Source organism: Canis lupus, chromosome 27 (genome assembly GCF_011100685.1).
Source record: "Canis lupus familiaris isolate Mischka breed German Shepherd chromosome 27, alternate assembly UU_Cfam_GSD_1.0, whole genome shotgun sequence".
NCBI lineage: Eukaryota > Metazoa > Chordata > Mammalia > Carnivora > Canidae > Canis > Canis lupus.
Window position 1 is genome coordinate 46,197,294 of NC_049248.1, and position 24,600 is coordinate 46,221,893.

General features: G+C 42.1%; 1 protein-coding gene across 3 annotated transcripts in view; it reads right to left on the reverse strand.

Moving 5' to 3' along the window:
- TESPA1 (thymocyte expressed, positive selection associated 1) overlaps nucleotides 1-24,600 on the reverse strand; it is a 35,308-nt gene that overhangs the window by 6,706 nt on the left and 4,002 nt on the right. For 2 of the 3 annotated variants that reach the window (XM_038577880.1, XM_038577881.1), the window contains 9 exons: nucleotides 18,760-18,974; nucleotides 17,469-17,511; nucleotides 11,512-11,561; nucleotides 10,856-10,909; nucleotides 8,910-8,946; nucleotides 8,547-8,645; nucleotides 6,338-6,546; nucleotides 3,937-4,721; nucleotides 2,720-2,811 (listed from right to left, as the gene is read on the reverse strand). In XM_038577880.1, coding sequence (XP_038433808.1) covers nucleotides 2,734-2,811; nucleotides 3,937-4,721; nucleotides 6,338-6,546; nucleotides 8,547-8,645; nucleotides 8,910-8,946; nucleotides 10,856-10,909; nucleotides 11,512-11,561; nucleotides 17,469-17,511; nucleotides 18,760-18,922 — 1,518 coding nt within the window. In that variant the 5' untranslated portion in view covers nucleotides 18,923-18,974 and the 3' untranslated portion in view covers nucleotides 2,720-2,733. Of the gene's footprint in view, nucleotides 1-2,719; nucleotides 2,873-3,936; nucleotides 4,722-6,337; nucleotides 6,547-8,546; nucleotides 8,646-8,909; nucleotides 8,947-10,855; nucleotides 10,910-11,511; nucleotides 11,562-17,468; nucleotides 17,512-18,759; nucleotides 18,975-24,600 lie in introns of those variants that run through there. The other variant, XM_038577882.1, reaches the window with a different exon arrangement.

Genomic DNA, 24,600 nt, shown 5'->3' on the forward strand with positions numbered 1-24,600 from the left:
CATATGAGGGTAAAGCCCTTTGATTGAAGCAGTTATTCTCAACCCTCATGATTCAGTGGAGTCCATGTGATGGACTGTTTATAAAGATGGCAACCTTCCCACTCCACATGCCTTTTTGCAATGGGACCTTGCCATGCTTGTTAAAGAGTAGTCTGTTTTCCTTCCCTTGGAGCCTCGGTTGGCCTTGTGATTTGATTTAACCAGGAATGTAGTAGAGGGGACATGGTGAAACTTGCAACACACCCACAAAAAGAAGTGTTGCAATTTCAGTTTTAGCTGAACATCCACATAAGAAAGACAACCCATCAGCTAGCCTGCCAAAGAATGACTCAGCACACGGACGGCGTGCCCCCTGACAGTCAACACCAAGGTCCCAGACATGTGGGGGAGCCCATTTTTTACCTTTCAGTCCAGGCCAGCCAAATAACCAAAAACCGCTGCGTAATTGAGCCCAAGTGAGACAAGCAGAAGAACCTTCTCATAAACCCACAAAATAGTGACAAAAAAGAAACAACTTTTGCTTTTAACCACTGCATTTTGGATGGCTTGCTGTGCAGCAATACGAAAGTTTTAAGAGAAGAATAACAAATGATGGGGATCCCTGGGTGGCTCAGCGGTTGAGCGTCTGCCTTGGGCCTAGGGCTTGACCACCTTCAGGGTGCAATCCTGGAGTCTCGGGATCGAGTCCCACGTCAGGCTCCAGGCATGGAGCCTGCTTCTGTCTATCATTCATAAATAAATAAATAAATAAATAAATAAATAAATAAATAAATAAATAAATATTAAAAAAAACAAATAAATAAATCTTAAAAAAAAAAACAACAACAAATGATGCCCAAGCCCAAACCCTAGAGATTTGCATTTAAATCTATAGGTTGAAGTCTAGGAAATAGCAACTAAAAAAACTTGTAGGATTGAGAATCACTGTTCTAAATATTTTATGCCCATGATTACCTTTTCTAAAGTCAGCAGCAGCCGCGGCAACATCATTGTTACTATGATGATATGTTATATTACTCTGACACATTCCCTGTAAGGTGTTAAAATCTACATAAATGCCTAGTCCATATATATATTATATAATTATATAATTATTATATGTATAATATAAATAACCACTGAGCCACCCGGGCCACCTGATTCTTAATCCTAAACTTTACCCAACTGTATAAAAGATACTGCTGCCTTCTGATATTTAGCTTTTTTGTAAGTGACTACTGGATACATATAATTTATATACCTGGAGATGAAAGCAATGAGTAAAAGGGAAAGAAGGGAGGGGGTCCCTGGGTGGTTCAGCTGTTTAGCACCAGGGCGTGACCCTGGGGTCCCGGGATCGAGTCCCACGTTGGGCTCCCCGTAGGGAGCCTGCTTCTCCCTCTGCCTGTGTCTCTGCCTCTCTCTCTCTCTGTGTCTCTCATGAATAAATAAATAAAATCTTTAAAAAGAAAAGAAAGAAGAGTGACTAAGGCCCTAAAATCACTGAGAATGAAGATTAAAAGAGTTAGAATTGTAAAGATCTTTGAGATTCTGGAAAAGTAACACTGCAACTTTCGAGTATTCACCCAAAATAACTATCGGTCCAGGAAGTATGGTAAACTAAGACATTTGAAATTGAGGGAATTCTAAGCAAGACTCATTGACTTGATTCAAGAAGGATATCAATTTCTACTATCTTGGAAAAAGCATTTATTTATTCATTCATTCATTCAATCGTTCATTTACTCCTGATGCCATCTTCTCTGTGGTACTAGGGGATAGGTGACAAAAACTACAGAAGCTGCATTTATACTTAGTTTAAATAATAAATCTTCAGCCAAAATATCCGAGGGCATAAGGGATACCTCTGATATAATGCACAAAAGTTGTATGGAAAGACATTTTAGCTGCAGTAACCACCTATGTGACATTCACTGTCCTTCCTTAATTAACAAGGAAAGGAGAGCGAAGGACATCAGACCCTCACTGCAGGAAGAAACTCAGAGCCTAAGGGAACATGGCTGTGAGATACCTGGGGTTTTCCCCATGTGGTGATGTAGGCTGATTAGAATGTCTCTATAAGCAGGAGCTGGGATGAAGCTCTTTATGGTTGGTTCTCACCTGTTAAAAAACTATAGCAGTGCTTCTCAAACTTCAGCATGCAAATAAATCACCCAAAGATCTTGATAAAATTGTGATACCTTAATTCTGGTGTGTGGTCTGGGATTCCACATTTCTAAAAAAATCCCAAGTGATGCTAATGCTGCTGGTCTGCAGGCTACACTCCGAATATTAAGGCAATACAGAATTGACCCTAGAACACTTCTCAGACTGTGATTGCCAGGCCAGCAGCATCAGTATCACTTGGGAACTTGTTAGAAAAGCAAATTCTTGGGCCCTGTGGAGGGTTTCTCAATCAGAAACTGGGATTTGGGGCCCAGACATCTGCATTTTAACAAACCCTCCGGGTGATGCTAATGTCCGAGAACCACTAATCTAGAGAAGTATCTAACCAGCCATAATAGAAATACCTGAGGGGCTCAAAAACAACAACAACAAAAAAATCAGGCACTTTCCATGCCATATCAATTAAATCAGAATCACAGGATGAGGGGGCACTTGGTTGTGGGTATTTTAAAAAATCTTCCTGGACAAATACAATATGTAGCCAGGTTTGAGAATCACTGCCTGAAGGAGGGTGGGAGGGGGAGAGAAAGAAAGGAGAGAGAGACCTACTTACTTTTTGAGTCTTTGTTAGCAGAAGTCTGGTGCAGGTGGAGGTGTCTGGGAGCATCGGGCCAGCAGCTCTTCCTTCTCACCGTGGCTGTGCACCTGTAACCAAGATCCCAGCAGAACTCAGGGCCAGTGGGGAAAGGTCTCAGAGGGCAGGTGGCTGTAGGGGAAAGAGGCTGAGTGTACTTGGGAGACTCGGCTTCTTCTCTTGCAGCAGGAATGTGTGGTAGTGAGGAAGTCAGGAGCTGAGGTGCAGCTCCATGCCCAGTGGTAGGTGACATGTATGTAAACAATATTATAAATCGTCACAGCTTCTCTTGGTGGCAAGGATCTGAGATCTTTTTGTAAGAGAGCTCAGCACTTGATGGCAGTACTGCAAATAGTCCCAGATCAGAGGAATCTCGAGAGTCCACAGGATGAAGAGCGGGTGGGCCAACAGAATGTTCACACCTGGACCCTGCACTACCCCTTCTAGAACATGCTCTGGTTACACAGGATACCCAAATACGCTGCTGAGATGCTTCTAAGTCTGCCTCAGACAATTGCACTGGTTTTGTTTGGTGTCTTTTGTCTTAAAGGGTTAACCTCTCTACCAGTGTATGCACCCTCAGGCATGACTGATGACCAGTAGGAGGCTATTTGTGTGGGTAGAGGGTGTGTGGCTTTTGGATATGCAGGCCAGGTGCTCACACACTTCTGTGCAAAGTCCTTTATGGCTTAGGGCAGATCTGGGCATGGGAAGAGAAGAGGACAAGCCAGAGCCGGGGAGTGGCTCTGCTCACGCTGCCATGTTCTTGCACAGAAGTCTTAAGAGTCTGAGAATATTAAATTTGAACCTGGGCTTCCTGGGCTTCCTTTATGGCTACATATTCATTAAGGTGGAAGAGACCATATTTTATTCAATAGCATTTCGCATGGTGTATAACCAACCTCTATTCGTACTCTTGTGTGGATCCCATAAATGACAGAGCCAGGTGTGATGAGGAACTCCAATGAAGATCAGCTCGGATGAGGAAATGGAAAAGCTCTGAAAAGCTGGATGCTATTAAGAAATCAAGTCTATTTATCTTTCTCCATCTCTACTAATCTGTTCCCAAAGGTTTCTTAATGTAATTCGAGAATTGTTATATCTGGTAAGGACAAGGAGCCTGGATTCCCTTTACCCAAAGGCAAAAATCCAGAATCTTTCTCTGCCAGTCTCTCTCTCACCCCCTACCCACTCACCTCCTCCAAGTCACAAGTGTCCTGCAGCTGCGGGGTTAGAGACCGGTACAGGGCTGGTTGCTCTTCGCTCTGCTGGTTGATGGACAGGTCCAATGACTTAACCGTCCTGTCCATGGGATTCTTTTGAAACAAGCTCTTTCTTGCTCTGCTCTTTCTTTCCCAGAAAGTCTCATCGTTGGCTCTATGGACTTCCTTATTGGTGGCCTGTAGACCCCAAAGCTCTCTCTTTACCTGTGCAGGGTCTGTGCTCCACTGTAGATCTGCTCTGGGCAGAGAATGTGTGCAACAGGTTGCCTCTGGTTTAGGATCCAGAGTCTGTGATAGTGCTTGCATTGTGGACATCCCCTCTTTCGGGCAAAAGGTACACGGACCAGAAGAAGTGGGCAGGTTTGTTTCCCTGACAAAGGGCACAAGATCTTCCTCTGAGCCTGGCCCAAATCCAGGGTCTTGCTGGAAGACCAGCTTCTCTCCTTTCACTCTGTCCATTACTTCCCATACCACTTGGTCCAAACTGTTCCTTTTGGGTATATTATGGAGTGGTGACAGTCGATCTCTGGGGCTTGTATACAGGCACATCTTGGATATGGCTTTCCGGAGGCGTTCTCTGGGTGAGTGAGGTTCAGATTCTGGAGCCAGAATCCTGATAGATGGCACATCGGTTGGGTTGTAATTCCAGAACATGTGGGATGGTGTGAACTTTTGGACAGGTGTCTTAGACACATAGGAGTAGAGACAGAAGAAGGCGTCAGCAGTGACAGCAAGTGTTTGCACTTGCTTAAACCTGCCTGGACACAAAGGTTGAAGATGGTGAATCTGAGGACCATCGGTAAATTACCTCTTGTATCTCTTCCTTCAATAGCCTTTCTAAGGCTCAAAATTCGGGAAGAAGATGTCATTTTCCCCACCAGTGTTTCTCCAATTTAGGTTCTCACACCCAGGATCCCCTTTCTTGACTCCTTGACTCCCCATCCTGAATAGACATTTTCCTTCAGTCCAAAAATTAATTCCATATGGGATGAGGAACTTTTCTACTTCTTGATTTAACATATCTTTTCGGTTGTCATTATATTCTAAACTATGGCTTCTACTGCTGTTTGCTTTAGATGATAGACATGACCCCAAAAAGGACAAAACCAACCTCATTTTCTTAGTAACAAAGCTTTAGGGTCCTAGAAGGCTTCTGAGTAATAACAAATTGAAATAATGTCAATTACTAGCCAATGGACTAGGGTACAGAAATTTTGATGTCACTTTTTTTTTTTTTTTTAAGTAAACTCTATGCCCCATGTGGGGCTCACACTCATGACTTTATCATTCTATTAGACCTTGCATCACACAATATGGTCCCTACTCTAAAAACATTGGCACTGCTTGGGAACTTGTTATAAATATAGAATCTTAGACTGTATCTTGAGCATTTTAACCATATCCTCTGATAATTCATATGCACACCCATGTTTGAAAAGCACTATGATAAGTGCTTTTCATCTCTTAAAAAACTGTGAGCTTCCAAAAGGCAAGAATCATGTTTCTCTTGTCTAGTCTGTTCATACAAAATTTAACACCTAATTTTGTACCTGGCACATAAAATGAATTCAATCAATTACACTCTAATTTTAGTGTGCCTAAGAATCATCTAAGGTCGTGGAAATCCTCCAACTCAAAATCTTTGTTACGGCAGGTAGAGCTCAGGAGTGCAGTTTTGCCAAGCTTATTTTAAGTTGAATCTGATGCAAAGAATCTGAAACAAACTATCAGGAACACAATGTTGGGGATGCAGCAGACTATAGTTTGAAATGTATTCTAACATAGAGAATATTTGATTTCTCATCGAGCTAGAGAAACCCTTTCATATCTTTCCTTAGTATGGAATCAGGACAGCTTAAGTAGTTGTTTGTTGGATGTGGTCTAAGGATTACAAATAAGAATCCTGTGTGTGTGTTTAAAGTAAATACTTCTGAGCCTTTTCCCCCATGTAAAAAAAGTAGCCTGTGAATATGAGTATTTTATAAAGTCTATGGACAATTGAATATATTTAACTTTGAGAACAGCTGCCCTAAAAGGAAATGATTTTAATACAGTGGCTGTAAGTGGGGAACATTCTGTTGCTCCAAATGAGAAGTAAAAGCAGGTATAAGATTTAAAGACACTGTTCACATTTGATTCAACTAAAGGGGAGAAGGCCTAAGAAAGCAATAGTGGTACGGGGTCTCTTGATGATTATTTCTTTAAGAGAGAGAAGCAGACATCAAAGTTCTCCATCTTTACTGAAAACAAGATGCCAGGAAATAGACACAGGAGACAAAGTGTAGAGTGAAACTGACCAAGAGAAAGTAGGATCTGGAGCCACCGACCCCTGTTCATGAATGGCAGAGAAATAGAGATCTATGGGAACACTCACTGGCCAGCATGAGGCAAGGGTCCTCCATCTCAATCCTCCGCACCTGGGACTTCAGGAAGAGCTGGAAATCAATGCCTTTGGCCTGAGAGGGGGTGGTGAAAAATCGGGCAGGAATCCGCGAAGTGTCCTTGTGGTCCTCTTGGCCAAAGCCCAGACTGAAGAGGACATCCTCTGCGTCTTCTTGCACCTTGTCCAGAATCTCAGAGATGCTGAAAAGAGGGAGTTTGATAAATAGGGGCAACTTGGAGTTACAGAGTCATCCAGAGGATTTATTTATTTATTTATTTAAAAGATTTATTTGTTTATTTATGAGAGAGAGAGAGAGAGAGAGAGAGAGAGAGAGAGAGATCATCCAGAGGATTTAATAAAATTGTCCGGAGACTGAACTACCTTTCTGATCTACTTTCCATGCTGACTTGGAGAAAAGCTTTCACTCTGTGAACCCACATTTTCATGTCTGAAACATGGGAATTACGGTCCAGGCCTGGTTTAGAAATTGAATTAGAGTCTATCATACTATTTTAATTTTTAGAAAAATTTAGTTTATTTGCTTGAGAGAGAGACAGAGAGCGAGCAAGCGAGAGCACAAGGAGGAAGAGAGGTGGAGGGAGAGGGAGAAGCAGACTCTCCCTGAGAAGAGAGCCTCATGCAGGGCTGGATCCCAGGACCCAAGGATCATGAGCTGAGCAGAAGGCAGACGCTTACCCAACTGAGCCCTCCAGGCGCCCCTATCGGAATACTTTCCACATCATTACTGATGAATGAAAATTTGCTATGAGAGGGATATAAAAAATCAAAAGCATTCTAGATTTAAAGCAATCTTGTGGTTCTGTTATTAACTTATTGCTTCCCACCTGCACACACCATGGTTTGGCTGGCTTTTGTCCCCACCTAATGGTTGCGTGGGACAACTAGGTAGGAAGTGTGTAAGAAACACAAAACTCTTTATTTTTACCCTGAAGGTAAAAATTAACCAATGTAGGTATGTTCAAAACCAAATTTTGAGGGGATCCCTGGGAGGCTCAGTGGTTTAGCGTCTGCCTTTGGTCCGGGGCTTGGTCCTGGGGTCCCAGGATGGAGTCCCACGTCAGACTCCGTGCATGGAGCCTGCTTCTCCCTTGGCCTGTGTCTTTGCCTCTCTCTGTGTGTCTCTCATGAATAAATAAATAAAATCTTTAAAAAAAAAAAAAACCCTGATTTTGAAGGGTAGACCCCTTTGTAGCGCTGTTTTCAGGACAGCAGCCTTGCACTACAGATCACTCTCTTGGTATTGCTCTCACATGTATCTACATCCAAATCTGTGTACCACCAAGCCGGGTGACATGAGAGCTCAATAACTACCCACTCCATATAAATAAGTCATGGGGATGAGAGGTACAGGATAGGAGATATAGTCAGTAATACTGTAACAACATTGTATGGTGACAGATGGTGACTACCCTTATCGCGGTGACCATAGCATAATGTATACAGTTGTCCAATCACTATGTTGTACCCTTGAAAGGAGTGAAACATGGCATGTCAAGTATGCTTCAATGAAAACGTGCAGATATCTGAGCCTCATCTCTAGAGATTCTGACTTAATTGAAGTGGGATGTGGCCAGGGCTGTGGCTCAGTGAGGACAAACCACTATAGATAGCTACATGGCTGATAAATCTGAGAACTAGGTCTCAAATTCATACTTTGACACCAAATTCCAAGTACTTTTTTTATTATACTACCTTAGTTTTCATCACTTTCCACCTTCCTTTAAACTTGTGTGTGCTTTTTGTTCACCCTGATTATTAAGCTCCTAAGGGCAAGCACTTTGCTTCATCTTTTCAGTTTCCATGTAGTCATTACCTGGCCTGCATTTGGGGACAGAGAATTGCCTGAGTGAATTAGACAATCAATCAATCAATCAATCAATCAAAACATTTATTGTTTGTTTATTGAGTACTTCCCATAAGTCCAGGAACTGTGGTGACACCCATGCTTCACCTCCTGGTGTACAAGGTCACGTCTATGTTACAGAGCATCCAGCTCAGAGCAGTAAGTCCTTCTGCATCTCCCAGTGTTCTTGAAGCAAACAGTCATACTTCTCAAGTATGTGAGTGCATAAAGCCCCCAGTAAGTTATCCCAGAAAAATTGGGCAATTGTTCTTGGTTCCATTCTCTTCTGCCTCTCATCTTCCCCACCCTTACACCCCTACCAAACCCAGCACCTACCTTGAACTAGTCTTGTTGGTCCCACCAGTCATGCTGCTGGAAGCCAAACTGCAGCCAAGATCGAGTAGCTGGCAGGGCCGGGCTGTCTCCAGGAAGCTCCTACAGGGATCAGAGTTGATGTCATAGTAAGCTTGTGAGCATTCTGTGCCCGGGATCCAAGACATAGTCTTCTGTGTACCTTCTACCATCTACTGGGAAAACTCAGTCTAGGGCCTCATTCCTGGTTGGAAAATCTCACTTTCTCTTGTGACTCTTGAGCTCTTTATCTTTCATCTCTTTGACTCTCACCAGTTCAGTACACCTACACCAGTTCAGTAGCTCCTGAAGACGACACCAGGCAGTCTGTGTAAACCTAACGCTTACCTGGAGAAGACTTTGCCATTGGCGGCCAGTAGGGTGGCTGGACAAGGAAGAGAAAGGCAAAGAGAAAGTTAGAAGGGGAAATGGAAATCATCTCAGCTGCCTCTCTGGATGTAAAACTCAACCCTCCTCACTGCAGTCTGCCACCACTACAGGCTAGCTGAACCCCAGGAGCTCTGCTCTTTGTGGGAGTATCTGCAGTTCACCCAACGTCCATCTAGAAGGAGGCAGGTACAGCAGAGAACAAGAGGCCCTGAGCCTCTGAACTTATAAACTGTGTCAGGTGTTGAGGCGAGAGTTTCTCTGTCCTGAGGAGGAGGACATCATCCAGCCTTCTAGGCTGGAGTTCCTGCCTCACAGCGTAATCCTCCACAGGTCTCAGGAGACACTGGTCCATTGCTATATCTCCATCCTTCATTCAAGCTCTTCTCTTCTTGCAGTGTGGTCTCCTGCTTACGCCCAGTGTTCAAGCTGCTTTGGGCTTCCTATACAGACAACAGCTTCAGAGATGTCTGGGCAGCCAATATTGTGGTGATTTTCTTTCTGTCTTTCTTTTTTTTTATGACAAAGATTCTTTACTGGAGCATAACCTAGGTGTCAGCTTGGAGATCAGGTTAAATTTTATGTGTGATAAAATCAGTACTCTGATAAAAATGATTTCAATGGCTGCTTGGTGATGTTTGGATAAAGATCAAAATATTATATCCCACGGGGCCCTGTGGTCAGACAGGAAGCTGAACATTTGCAGCCAGCCTCACTCAGTTCCTTTTATTTTTTAAAAAAATGAATTGGCAACAAAAAAAACCTCCAAAACACAAATTATAAATAAAATATAAAGTATAAAAATATAAAGTATAAAATAATATTTTAATATTTTAATATTATTATTTATTTTATGTAAATAATATATATATATTTTTAATTGGAGTTGGTGATTTTCTATATTGTCTTCCCAGGGGCCAGATGAGAGCCCTAATGATGGACTGGTGGATGTCACGTCAGGCTGGTGAGGAAGTGTTCCTGGGCTCATGAAGCTTTATGGGCTCTACGTTAGATCATGATGAGGCTGCTCATTCCCTACAGGTATGACTGCGGGGAATGGGTTGCTTCTTTCTACGGTTCTTCCCTTCCTTTATTTTATTTATTTTATTTTATTATTTAATTTTTATTATCTTTATTATTTTTAATAATAAATTTATTTTTTATTGGTGTTCAATTTGCCAACATACAGAATAACACCCAGTGCTCATCCCACCAAGTGCCCACCTCAGTGCCCGCCTCCCAGTCACCCCCACCCCCCGCCCTCCTCCCCTTCCACTACCCCTAGTTCATTTCTCAGAGTTAGGAGTCTTCCATGTTCTGTCTCCCTTTCTGATATTTCCCACTTATTTTTTCTCCTTTCCCCTTTATTCCCTCTCACTATTATTTATATTCCCCAAATGAATGAGACCATATAATGTTTGTCCTTCTCCGATTGACTTATTTCACTCAGCATAATACCCTCCAGTTCCATCCACGTCGAAGCAAATGGTGGGTATTTGTCATTTCTATTTTTTTATAATAAATTTATTTTTTATTGGTGTTCAATTTACCAACATACAGAATAACACCCAGTGCTCATCCCGCCAAGTGCCCCCCTCAGTGCCTGTCACCCATTCACCCCTACCCCCCGCCCTCCTCCCCTTCCACCACCCCTAGTTCATTTCCCAGAGTTAGGAGTCTCTCATGTTCTGTCTCCCTTTCTGATATTTCCCACACATTTCTTCTCCCTTCCCTTATATTCCTTTTCACTATTATTTATATTCCCCAAATGAATGAGACCATATACTGTTTGTCTTTCTCCTATTGACTATTTGTCGTTTCTAATGGTTCTTCCTCCATTCTATCCTTAGTCAATCTCATGCGTAGCCTCTTCCCTTGATTCTAACATCAGAGAGCTGGCCACCTACCCTCTGCTCCTAGGGTCAAGTCATCTTCAAAGCTGGTTCCATGGCTGAGGCATCCTGTCAAATAAGGCAAACAAAGCTCACAGAAAATAGGCTTGTATACACACACGCACACACACACATCTGCATATATGCACACCTGCCACCACGTAACCGCATCAGACATCACGATTGCAAACCCTCCCCCCAGCTATACACATATGACCTCAGAAGCCACATTCATATTTTGATTTAGAGAGACATAAACAGTCACCTGTCATTAACCTGCACCCTGTATGACATAGCCATGTACACAATCCTCTGTCAAATAGTGGGCACGTGGGGGTGTGCACTCCCATACATCTTACAGAGCTGTTTTCCCATAGCACTGGCTGTTGGCTGAGCAATCACTAACAGAAGATAATCTTTGAGTATTAGTCAGCCTGTCAGCTCTGAGCCAACATTTACTCTATCTTTTGGACCTCCCGGACTGCCTTGTGACCAATGGTTGTTTTGCAGACAGTTAAAAGGCAGCCCATATTTTTATGCATGCATACGCATGTGCGTGTACATAAACACACAAGCACTCACACACACACACACACACACACACTTACACACACAGAGCCTTGTCACTGTCCAGATAGAACAACAGATGAAATAACAGAGCCTGTACTCACCATTGTAGCCTGACTGTCCTGTTTCCTCAAAAAACCCTTCTTCAGAGTATCTGAGGATCAAAAATAATCTTAGGGGTTGAAATCACAACATTTTCCAAGGGGCCTTTCCTCAAATATTGTTTAATTGCTTTTATGTTGAGGAAAACTAAGAGCCGTTATTTGACAAATTCATAGAAGTAGTCAGGGGAAGCGGGCCTGAAGTGCACTGTATCTTGGGCTGCATTGTGCCGTGTTCTGTGTATGACCCGTAGACTGTGCTGCCATCATACTGACCACACTGTCCACAGTCAGCGTAGCCAGCACCAAGTCTGCAGCTGCTGCAGTAAAATAGGAAAGAAGGAACATAGAAACAACACCCAGAGAAATACATCTACATAAGCAAGGGCTTGAGTGACGTCACAGATACAGATATTGATATTTTCAATTTTCTGGAGGTCAGCTTAGCTCCCTACACCCGTGTCCTTCTCTGAGCCATGTACTTGCTGATGGTCACGTCTCCCAGGGAGCAGCAGAAACTGCATCTGGGCTAGAGATTTTAACTTTGCATTTGAAGATAGATAGGGTCTTATCAAAATTTTACAATCTCAGGGATCCCTGGGTGGCTCAGCGGTTAAGCATCCGCCTTTGGCCCAGGACATAGTCTTGGAGTCCCGGGATCGAGTCCCACGTCAGGCTCCCTGCATGGAGCCTGCTTCTCCCTCTGCCTGTGTCTCTGCCTCTCTTTCTGTGTCTCTCATGAATAAATAAATAAAATATTTTTAAAAAAATTTACAATCTCCACAAGAGGAACAGACAGAAATCGGCATACACGGCGGTGAGAAACAACTCGGTTTCACAAAGGAAGAAGTCTCCGTCTAAAATAGGTGAGCAAAGCAATCTATGGAAAGTGTTGAGCTGGGACCAGAGCTCTTGGCTGACACTCCTGCTTCCTGGCTGCTGTACACAGGGGAACTTGGATCCCTCGCTGGGAGCATTATCCAAGTCTGTTTCAAGGACTAATGCATTGTGTGGGTTTTATAGAATTTATTTTCCTGAAAAATTTTAAAAAGGAAGTGACTCTGCCTTTCTCTCTCTCTCTCTCTCTCATGAATAATTAAATAAAATCTTAAAAAAAATCAACCATGCTTTCCAAACAAATTTTTATGTCTTTTGTGAAAAAAAAAACTGTGTATCACTGTATTTCACATGATAAAATGTGAAATAATACTCAAGCTAATTGAGAATGGGTAATTAATAATATAACTAGAACTACAAATATGTGCTTCTTTCCTCTAATGGATAATTACATAAAAGTGTATTTTAATATAATGACATTTTGTCAAACAAAAATATTAGTCTATATACTATTACAAATATCAGTATAAATTCATATTTTACTATTTACTATTAAAAATACCATAATTTATATTGTCAACTATGAGAATACTGAGCTTTAGTCTTGCATTTAATGCTTGGGCTGCAGCTACACAGTAATGCGAGCACCAAAGCCTGCTTTTATTATAGCTACAACTAAAATACACTACGATTCCACTGTCTATACTCAATGGAAATGCCTATATGTGTTCACCAAAAGAAATAATATTCATTATAACCCAGCACTGGGAGACATAAAATCTCTATTGTAAAATGGATAAATTGTATGATAAATATACAATTTATGCTTCACAATAATAAAAAAGAATAACTCATTGTGGTATGCAAAAAAAAAAAGGACAAACATCACAAATATGCTGAGTAAAAGAAACAGACATAGAACACTACATATTGGAAAAGGTACCAACCTCCAGTTACGAAATAAGTCACAAGGATGAAAAGTACAGCATCGGAAATATAGTCGATAATATTGTAATGACTTTATACGGTGCCAGATAGTGACCACACTCACCATGGTGAGCATTTCATAACGTATAGAATTGTTGAATCACTATAATCTACACCTGAAACTAATATAATTGTGTATGTCAAGTATACTGCAATAAAAAAAATACAATGGTACGTATTGTGCAATTCTATTTATATCAAGTTTAAAAGGTGCAAATTTGGGATCCCTGGGTGGCGCAGCAGTTTGGCGCCTGCCTTTGGCCCAGGGCACGATCCTGGAGACCCGGGATCAAATCCCACGTTGGGCTCCCGGTGCATGGAGCCTGCTTCTCCCTCTGCCTATGTCTCTGCCCCACCCCCTCTCTCTGTGTGTGACTATCATAAATAAATAAAAATTAAAAAGAAATAAAAGGTGCAAAATTTATCTGTGATGCTATAAGTTAGGTTATTGGTTACCCTTGGAAGCAGGGTCGTGAATGGACGGAGACCTTCCAGAAGGAGGCTTCTGGAATGCTGGTAATGTTCTGCTTCAGGTGTCATTGGTGTGTTCTCTTTGAAAAAACTCACTGGGCTATATATTTAATACTTGTTGGTTTTTCAGTAAATATTTTATTTTTCAATATAACTTATATGGCTATTATTTCAACAGCTCTGTTGAGGTATAACCGACATACAAAGAACTGTACATCGTTAGTATATACCATTTAAAGAGTTTGGACATACGCAAACACCCACAGTACCATCACCAGTTATGGTAACAGACATATCCAACATCTCCCAGGATATCCTTGCTTCCCATACCACTGATGGGGCACCTGGGTGGCTCAGCAGGTTAAGTGTCTGCTTCTTGGTTTCGGCTCAGGTCATGATCTCGGGGTTGTGGGATAGAGCCCCATGCCCAGCACCATGCTCAGTGGGTAGCCTGCTTGAGATTTTCCGTTTCCCTCTCCCTTTGCCCCTCCTGCTCATTCTTCCTCTTTCTAGCTCTCTAAAGGAAACAGATACATCTTTAAAAAAAAAATAAAGGAAAGGTTCCTTTTGAAATTTAAAAAGAAAATAGCTCTGATAAAATTTCTGGTTCTTCTAAGCAGACTCAGCGCTCTTCAGTCGATACAAGTTTGTGTTGGATGCTCATCCTACACTTCTCTTCTCTAGTTGTGCCCTGGCAGGCATGTGCATATTCTCTATGTGAGGACGAGCCCAGGATGAGCTGTGTGCATGTGGAATCTACCACGGAAGCAGGGACATGCACCTGGATCTACTGATTGAACTGAAGTTGATTTAAAATTCCATGCCATCACCCAAGTCCCAGGCCTTTCATGGGTTATTACTTAGGACATAAAATCGATGACTAGGGACTGGATCTACAGCTGCTCCTCTCCCTCCGTCTTCCACTGAGATGTACCTTAGCATCATTTCAAGTCTGAAACAGAAGACCCGAGGCACCACTCCTCCTGTATACCCAATTCATAAACAAAAGTGGGAAAGAGGATCAGATTGGGAGACAGATGTGACTATTTTTAACTTCTTCCAGCAATTTCCATAGACTTTGCCTACAGAGATTTAAGCTTAAGCCCACACAGATAACCTCTGGGCTCCTAACCCCTATCTCCAATGATTCACAGGCAACACATTCATGTCCTAGAAAACCCGAAAGCCTTGGGAGGAGGAAAAAAAAGAACAGGCATGGTTTGTAAAAATCTACGTGATCTGGACCTGCCACTGACAGGTCCGCCGCTGGATTCAATACACTGAGAGACACTAATGCTATATTACTCAGGAAGTTGGTGGGCTTTCTTGGAGAGCTCAGCAGAAAACAAAAATGTCTTGCTACTGGAGGTGTTTGGCCTGGAAAGAAGACGGAAACTATATAGTCTTAGAGTAAAATTTGAAAAGTGCCTCCCAGGCACCTGCCCACAGAGTGGACAGATGTCCAGTGAATGCAGGGTCCCTGTTTATCCTCTTTCCTCTGCAGCCTTGACAGCCTAAAAATTGAACACCCTGGGGACTCACAATGGCATATCTGGAATGCTTTTTCCTCCTTTTTTTTTTCCACTATTATCACAATCGAGTGTTCTCTCACTACCATCAACAACCATCATCCTTTAATTTTTCTAATTTCCCCGTATAACTAAAAAGTATTGCATATATATTAGGGAGGATTAGAAAATAGAAAAAAAATTGGAGATATTTTATGAATCTAATAATTTCCCCTGCAGAGACAAATGTGTGTTAAGAGATTTTCCTGTGGGCTTTCCAAAGTGTAAATACTAAAATTTTTTCAACACATAGAAAGGTAGAGAAAATATGACAAATACTCTAGTACTTGCTGCCTTATTTTCACACATGTAAGCATTTTGTCATATTCATTTCTGATCTCTGTTAATGAAAATATAAATATAATATTAAAAATATAGATAAATTTTTAAATTTCTATAACTATATTTTTTAAATATAACTAAATTTTTAAATTTTTAAATTTTCTCATTTTTATGCCCATTGCTTCTTACTTTTTCCCTTCCCAGAGGTAACCACTCTCCAAGAGTTGGTGCGTATCACTTATGGACATACTTTTCTGAGAAATAATGAAGTGTAGACAGACAGATGCTAAGTATATAGGCAGACCTAATTTGTGAAATTTTAAAGTAGCTCAAAGCACTTTATAAACCTCACTGCTCACATTTTACTACAGAGCCCAAAGCACTTGTGCATATATTATATCATTTAAGTCTCATAAGAAAACTTGAGACTTTATTATTCTGAGTCTCCACTTTATAGGGGAGGAGCCTGAGACAGAAGGAGTTTTGGTTGGTTTCTTACAGTTGGTGGCACAGATGGTTAACACAAGCGTAGGCTCAACTCTCTGAGCCTTCGGATTCACCAGACTACATTTCCAGCACATGCTTTGGCTTAGAGTTTATCTTTCTAGAAGATACGTGAGGAAAGGTAATTTCTGGGGTTTACAATCTTATATTACTGTATTCTTTTTAGCTGGAATATAGTATGTTTGAGGTCAAGAGGCATATTTTACACGACGTGGCCCTCTTGTCAGTCATTTAGACAATTAGACATCAGCAAATGCACCATCAACAATTATTGATGTAAACAGACTCAAGAGTCGTTAATGACATAAAGACATTAACTGAGGTGGCTGGTTCTGCAGATACCAGGTGAGGCATTCCAAATCCTGGGGCAGTTGCGACATGCCAAAATGTGCAAACATTCTTATTATCACCGTCCCTTCACTTCTCGAGCTGTAAGGGGCCCTTCATGGACTTTGAGGTCAATAAATTGTGAACCAGGTTAAGGCAATAAGGACAGTATGCTTTGTAAACCCACAAAGACACAAAATAAATCCTTCCCGGCATTACCTTCTGGGGCAGAGTTGAAATAAACAACCTTAGATGATTCAGTGCTATTTATTTCCTACCAAATAATCAAGGATGGGTTTATTGCACATCCATGGGTGAGCTCAGATTAAAGGCTATGTAAAGTCTGAAGCATTCCTGGAGAGGAAAGAAGGTGCAGGCAGGAGTTATAGATTCTCAGAATTATCACACGAATGATCAGGCTTCGCCAGGGCGCTGATCTCAGAAGCTTTCCCTCTGTGTCTGGGTAGAATGAGCCTAAAATGTGCCTTGAAGAACCTGCTCCAGGTCACTGCTTTGAATGACTGGGGTAAACCCTAGCCCATCATCCTGTGTTGTGTAGTAGAAACAAACATAGTGATGACTTCCTGGGATCACAAGGACAACTAGATTTCTCACTCCTCTTTCCTTACACAGTGCAAGACTCTAGTCTGAAGGAGAAGCAATGGAGTAGGGATCTGAAACTCAGCCCAGGCAGGCACCAGAGCTGCAGATTTCCATCATTCTGGGCTTTAGATCATACTCAGCCTGGATTTCCAGATACTCTTGGACTTCATCTCCGCCCAGAGTTGTACTTCATTCGTAGCCCAGTCCCCACACTCACCCCAAACCCTTACAATCTTGCCCACCCCGACCATCTCAACGTCACCTCGAATCATTAGGCCCAACTCAACCCGGTTTCCCTGTTTCTGAGTTCTCAAGAGTCAGAGCCCGTGAGCACATCCAGATGTCCACCTCCTTCGTTGCCATGGCCTCTTCGGCACTTACCCGCAATCCTGCAGCCAATCTTCAATCTTATTGATTGGATTCCCTGGAAATGTCAGAGGTCAGATCATCATGAGAGCTGAAGGCGGTCCCTTCCTCCTTGCAACTCACCTCGTTCTGCAAGTTCATCACCATGTGAGCCATGTCATGACCCTTTCCCCCCATAAAAATTTTCTTTAAGACATGAGAGGAATATACCCGTGTATAAAAATAGTGGATGCTTCTTCTCTCTCTGTCTAACCCCCTCTTGCTCCCAGAACCTGGAAAGTGCCCTGGATAACAAGTTCACTACTCCCTTTTCCCCAAGGTTTGGGTACAGGGGTGGGTTCTTCTCCTTAAAATATAATAAAAAATATTCACTCATATTCACTCCTGTTGAGGATCCTTGAATATGGGGTCAAAGATGAAGTGAAATTGGAAAAAAAAAACAACTTTCCTTTATCCTCATAAACTTAGCTATGTCTTCAGATCTTTTCGCAGGTATTTATTGCTTCAGTCATTGCTATGCAGAAGAATGATTCAACAAGGAGAATCCTATTGACTAGGATAGAGTGGAAATGACTGAATAAAGTTTATATCTCACTTCAAATATATATATATATATATATATATATATATATATATATAATAAATAAATAAATAAATAAAATGAAAAAAACCCAAAACCTCACAATCTTGTTTTTGTGCTTCTGTTTTTTTTTTTTGCCAGATAAGCAAGAATTTATTTACATATTTATATAAGAGGTTTATTTATTTATGTGAGGTTTTCTTTTTTCTAACTCTTATGTCTGTAGTCTCATTTGAACCTCAAAGAAGCTCTGAAAGACATGTAGGAAAACTACTACTATTACTCCAGGTACCACCACTTCAACTAGACCAATATGTCTTTGAGAGGTAAGTGATTTGCCAAAAGTCACGTGGCTTGCTAGCAGCAGGCTTGCAGCCAGAGTCCAGGCATCCAAATCGAGCATCACTTTGTTGCACAGACCAAATAAAAACACCCAAAGCATTCAAGACAACCCTGACCTCAGGCCCTTACAGTTTCTTGGGATGATGCAAAAATGTCCTTTCTTTTCCCTGATTGTATGCCTCTCTCTCTCTCTCCCATAATTCATATTTTTTATTACATTATTCTTCTTCCTTTAAATTCATTAAACCCATCAACATGAGCCTCCCTGAAGTCCTAACCCCAACAAGGGACCTCCGCCCACACTCTGCAGACCTGTGCCTGCTGGCACGTCTCCCCGGGTCCAGGGTGATGTGGAAGTCTGTCTGTTGTCTAACTGCCTCTTACCTTCCTGGAAAACATCATCCAGGCTGGAAGGCTCAGGATCTGAGACATCTTGCAGGGCGGCCGCAGCCTCCTCTTCCAGGACCTGGGTCTGCCAGTGGCGGCTCTGCCGCAGCCAGGCCCGCCGTTTCTCCCAGGACGTGGGGCTCAGCACAGAGCCCTCCATGGCTCCAGTTCAGACTTCAGGGCCTCCTGCCCCAATAATGCCGTTCTGAGCACTGAAACACAGGGACGACTCCCTCATCCTCAGTTCAGAAACCACCCCAGGGGTGCCCCCACATCTTCCCAGCTCTGCAAGAAGGAGCATGAAGCATGATCCCTGTGCTCGTTCAGGAAGGGGGACCAGCTGTCCAGCCCTTCCTCTGTCTGCCCCCCACCCTCCGCCTCCACCCCCCAAAATGCTCTGAAATATATCAGGGCTACGTCTTTCAAATCAGCAAATCTTGGAACTTCAAACATGTTATGATTTAAGGGACACTAAGAAAGTTCTTCTAACTTAAAGACTTCCTACTTCTTACAGTAGCTGGCATATGGTCATCCAGACTCTTCCACTAAAATTAGAGTATCTTTACACCTGCAATTGATAAAATTCACTGTATTTGGTCTTCATGTAGAGGTATGAAGAATTTCCAGATCTCAAAGGTCAAACCACTTTTCTAAGGTGCAATAGCCAGGATGTCACTCCAACTACAGTCATTCTGAGTTCGTTGTTTGTTTTGTTCCGTTTCCTGTTTTATATATGAGGGGTCCACATAAGATTTCTCTTGGAAAAGAAAAATCCCATAATACAAACAACAGAGAGATGTTGCCTTACGCAATTAGCAGTCATGACCTTCAGATCATTCCTTTCTAATTTGTCAACTTGGGTTGAGCAACTTGGGTTTCTCCACAGCTAGGAGTTAACGCCTCAGTTCATCCATGCATTTGTGTCTCATGTGACACTGCCCACTCAACATCTCTGTGTTCTTCCAAAAGATACATCCTGATGGCCACTTACTCGAAGAGGAAGAGAGAGGGGAGGAATCACTCAGGTGTCTGAATAGAGCTTGAAAACCCTTGAGGCTAATGTACATTCGTTGACTTATGCTCTGTCCTCCGGCCTCTTCCCTGCTTGCCCCCCTCAACCCACTACAGTGACCAAGTAGATGCTGGATGAGTACTCCTCATGATCTTATCCCTCGACTCCCTGGAGCTCCCAGAAACAGCTCCATCTTTATAGCTGTGCTTCTAATTGTTGGAGTAGGGGGAAAAAAGAGGAAAAACAAAAAAACAAGAACGGCCGTTTCTGGAGACTTCCATTCTTCAAAGACTTAAACACAAAACCATTAGGGAGGCGTTCAACAATATAGGCCCTTAAAAGAGCTATTTTTGAAAAGAGCATCCTGAACATAAAGTGCATTCCTAGGGAAATCGCATTGTTTTGGATGCCTCTGCTTGCTATATATAGACAAAACATATCCAGAGAACAGTATTACATGGTAACTGTTGTCAGATCTAGTCTTTCGCTTTAGGTCCAGCCCACCTCTATTCTTCTCCAAGGAGAGACCGCAGTTGGTACTTGGAGGAGACGTTGTCAACCCTGAGCACTTGGCTCTCTGTCCACTGCCTGGGTCTTTGGGGGGAAATTAAATGAATAAATTAAGCTTGTGACACAGGGAAACCACAAAGAGGGGGCGCAGAGAAAACTCATCCTTTAGTCAGAGGTCTTGTGAGGTGATAAAGACAGGATGGAACTGCCACTAGAACGAACTTAAGAAAAGAGTCTAAAAAGCCTTGATCAGGGTTTATTTCCCTGTTCTGCACCTTCCAGATATTGAGTAGGTTGGCGTCAGTTGGCCCAGAGAAGAAAACGTCAAAGGCTGAGTCGCCTTGTGTTTCATTCCCAGAGTAAGTGGCCCTCACCTAAATCGCAAGAACTCTTGAACTTACAAATAACTTTTTTTTGGCAAATGAGGGGAATTTAAAAGGCAGTCAATCCCTTTCTCTGGTTTCAGTTGCTCAGCTGAGGACATTATGCCCTAAAATTGAATGCTTCTGGTACTATAAACTCCTGGGTGCGCCATTTCATAGCTGAACGCCCACAGTGCCCAGCGCAGGTGCCGGAATCTTGCTTGTTGAGATGGTAGATAGAGTCTCAACATCCTCTGTGATACAAATCTATTCTACATTCCTCCCACATCTTTGAAAATACAGTAAGTGCTTATAGGCTAATTTCCCCTTTGCCCCTTGAAAATGCTTATCTCTTTTTAAACCCTATGCTTTTCTCATGTTCTTTTTCCTCTCATCTTCCTGTGTCTCTGCCTTTGACACACTTTACTTGCAAAGCTCAGCTTTTTTTTTTTTTTTTTTTTATCCTAGCTTTTAACCAAACTTCTTCATGAAGTCGGGCCTGGCTTCTACAGCTGACGTGGCCACTTTCACCAACCGCCTTCTCTGCCTGATTTTTTTTTCTTCTTAGTCCTTATCACTGATATACTTTGTATTTTAATGATTAATCTAATTGATTGCTTGCTCTTCTAATTGGAATAACAGCTCCACGAGGACAGAAGTTTTATCTGCATTGTTTGCTGAGGTATCCCTAATGCCTAAAACAGAAGCAAACTCATTGTGGTTGCTTAGTAAATACAGATTCTCCAAACAAATGAATATTCAGGAGATGACTACTCCACAAAGGAGCCCATTGCCTTGTAGGAGCTCAGATGCGTCATAGACACATGTAGGGAGATCAACTGTCAAGACTGTTAACAATCTGTGTGTGTTACTAAGCATGTAACAGTGTTTTTGGCCGTGAGTTAGTGAGAAGAGATGAATTTGAGGGTTATTCTAAGATTTATTTCTGATCTAGGTGTTCCTATATTGATGACCAGATGTTGTATTTTCTTAACTATTCCCATTTGCTGTTCTGTCCTAGGCACAAAGGTTTTACTCAATGTAAATACCTAAAGGAAAAAAGCTATGGAAAAAGAGGCCTCAGTGCTTAAAGAGTTCCAAAGAAGGGCTTATAAATAAATGGCTGTGATGGTTCTGGCGACACAAAGGTTGGCCAAGTTAAGGACTCTATTGCTCGCTGAGAATGGCAGCCATTTGGGTGAGAATGGAATAATTTCTTCCCTTGGGAACGCAACGTGGTTTCAAGTCTGAAAGAAAATATGCAGGGCACATCTAAGCTAATCTCAACTGCAGCAGACTGGACATGGGCCCAGGGAATTGAACAAGGTCATTTCCCCCCAATCTCTGCCACAGGGACCTTTCATGGGTGTTCTACGGGAATAAAATCAGCGCAGTGATATTAGGAGGGTGGGAAGAATAGAACTGTCTGGTTAGAGGTCGCAAGAGGAAGCTGTGCTGCTGAGAGATAAGAAAGTAGGTATTCTTTGTAGGAATCTGGAGGAAGCGGCAAATGATATCAGACAAGCACATCAGTGATGACAGCATTAGGAAGAATTGAAGAATGGGTGCAGGCAGCTGTCCAGGCGGCAACTTTGAAGGTCTTGGTGCTTCTTGTAATAGAGGAAAGGGCCTGTCATACTCAGACATACACTTAATATGTACAATGGAGTTGGGAGCAGTGAAAAGAGGAGGAATCAGAGTAGATGTGGGCATTCTTTCAACTTTTTGGTCCAACTCATTGACTTCTGGCAAGTCAGTTAGGTTTTCTCTTTGGGCAGCAGTTTCATCCTCTTGATAGTGAATTGGTGGGAGTCAGTGCGGTACACATTTGCCTCCAGTACCAACGTATCTGAAGGTATTCTAGTTGAGTTTGAAATAGCTGTATGGATGATACCCTTAAAAGGAAATGCATTTGTATGGTTTTCCCCATAAGCATTAAGAGATGGTGCTATGGTCTCTTGTGTTAGTTCCCATTTGGCAGCTTCCTTTTCACAGCGACACTGATTTATGAGGTGCCTGTACTTCTAACTTCCACAGACTCAGGAAAGCGGTGAGTCTTGAAGGGGGTGGCAAGAAGGAGCCCAAATGAGTGTGATTCTGGTAAGCATTGCTCACTGGCTTCCAGCACTTTTTGAACTTTTCCTCTACTCGTTCTTTAGCTTATGCAGTTTTATCCACCTCCCTTTCTATCCAGACACATGCTATCTACACTTTGAAGGCCTATTCAAGTCATCTCTTCTCACCCCCACCTCTAGTGACAAGTACGTGTGCCCATACCACATGCAGCAAGGGGGAAGTAGTCGCTGGTCTCAGCATCATACCCCACTTCTTGTGACCCCCTCCCCCAGGCCCTGTCTCAGGACCCAGAAGGGTACCTGCAGCAGGAGGCGCCCAGCAAATGCTGTGCCTGCATAGGAGCAAGAAAAACTATCTTCATTCAGTACGTGCCATGGGACAGGGGCTCCCGACTTTCAATAAGGTCTCAAATCTTAATGTATATATTTGTTTTTTATATTTTTTATAGGAGTTCATTTGCCAACATATAGCATAACACCCAGTGCTCATCCCACAAGCTCCCCCCTCAGTGCCCGTCACCCAGTCACCCCAACCTCCCGCCCACCTCCCCTTCCACCACCCCTTGTTCGTTTCCCAGAGTTAGGGGTCTCTCATGTTTGTCTCCCTTTCTGATATATATTTGTTTACACCTTGTAGTAAAGAGGAAAGAGGCTTGGGGCATAGTCACACTGTCTCTTATTGACAGAACACAGGGGTCCAACAAGTCTGACCAAATCTTATAAAACTCAAACTATCAAATTCTTCTATATTTAAAAAATATTTTTCCAGAATTTGCATTTTTCTATATTTAAAGAATATTCTTCCATTCTGAGTTTCCATTCCTTGGTCAGAAGTTCCTTCTAGAATCTGATTACCATCTTTTGTGATGCTGGCTTATTGTATTTGATCTATTGTATTTAATATTGTATTTAATCTACCTCCTGTGAGGAAGGAAGTCCTAGTCTGCTGGTATTTTTTTTTTCTGATGTTCCTTCTAACTGCACACCCCCACAGCCCAAAAAAACTCCACATTTATTCTATTGCTATTTGCCTGAATCACTCTTTAAAAGCCTTATTTTCCCCCTTCTGCTCGCATTTCCAGCCCTTTGTCCTTTCCTCTTCCCTACATTTCTCTAGAGGTTCACTCCCCAAATATTTCTCTACAATCTGTTCAATGTTTAGGAATCTGACTACAACAAATAGAGCAGGAGGGAATTCTCTTTGCTTTGAGGATATCATAGTTAAAAGCAGAAATTTCAGCTTACAGGATCAAAGTAGACAAAAGAAGGTTCAGGAATCAAGAGCTTTGAAAGGAGTATCTTCTAACAAAAACCATCAGCATAAGCGGCAAGTGTAGTAGCAGGAGAAAAACCTTTATGGGCCTGTCATTATTATTATTACTGCATTGAGTACCCCATGTACCTCCAGGGTATTTTCTAAGAGATGGAGTTAGGGATTCCCCATATATTAATATGGACCAAAGCAATAGGTGCTAATAACTGGGATATACACAGCACCTTCTATTTATCCATAAAACCTTCCTATAAACCATCTCACTTAATCCTGACAATCACCTTTTGAGCTAACTATTGTTATGTGAAGCTCAGGGACATATGCGACCCATCCGGGGTCATATATTTAGGATATTGTAATGTTGAGAACTAAACTCAGGTTGATCTGACTCAAGTTGTATGATTTTTCCATTAACTATGGAACAAGAAAATAACCTAATATCTCCACCCAAGGATCAGTGGTACATGTAATGTAGGATGAAAGAAAGAAGAAACTATTTCAGTAAATTCTCCATTTCACATGCTATGCAAACTCTCCACGTTATAGCCTTCTATCAAAGAGGCAGCATAAACCAAAATTAATTTATCCTTGGCTTTGTGACAACCT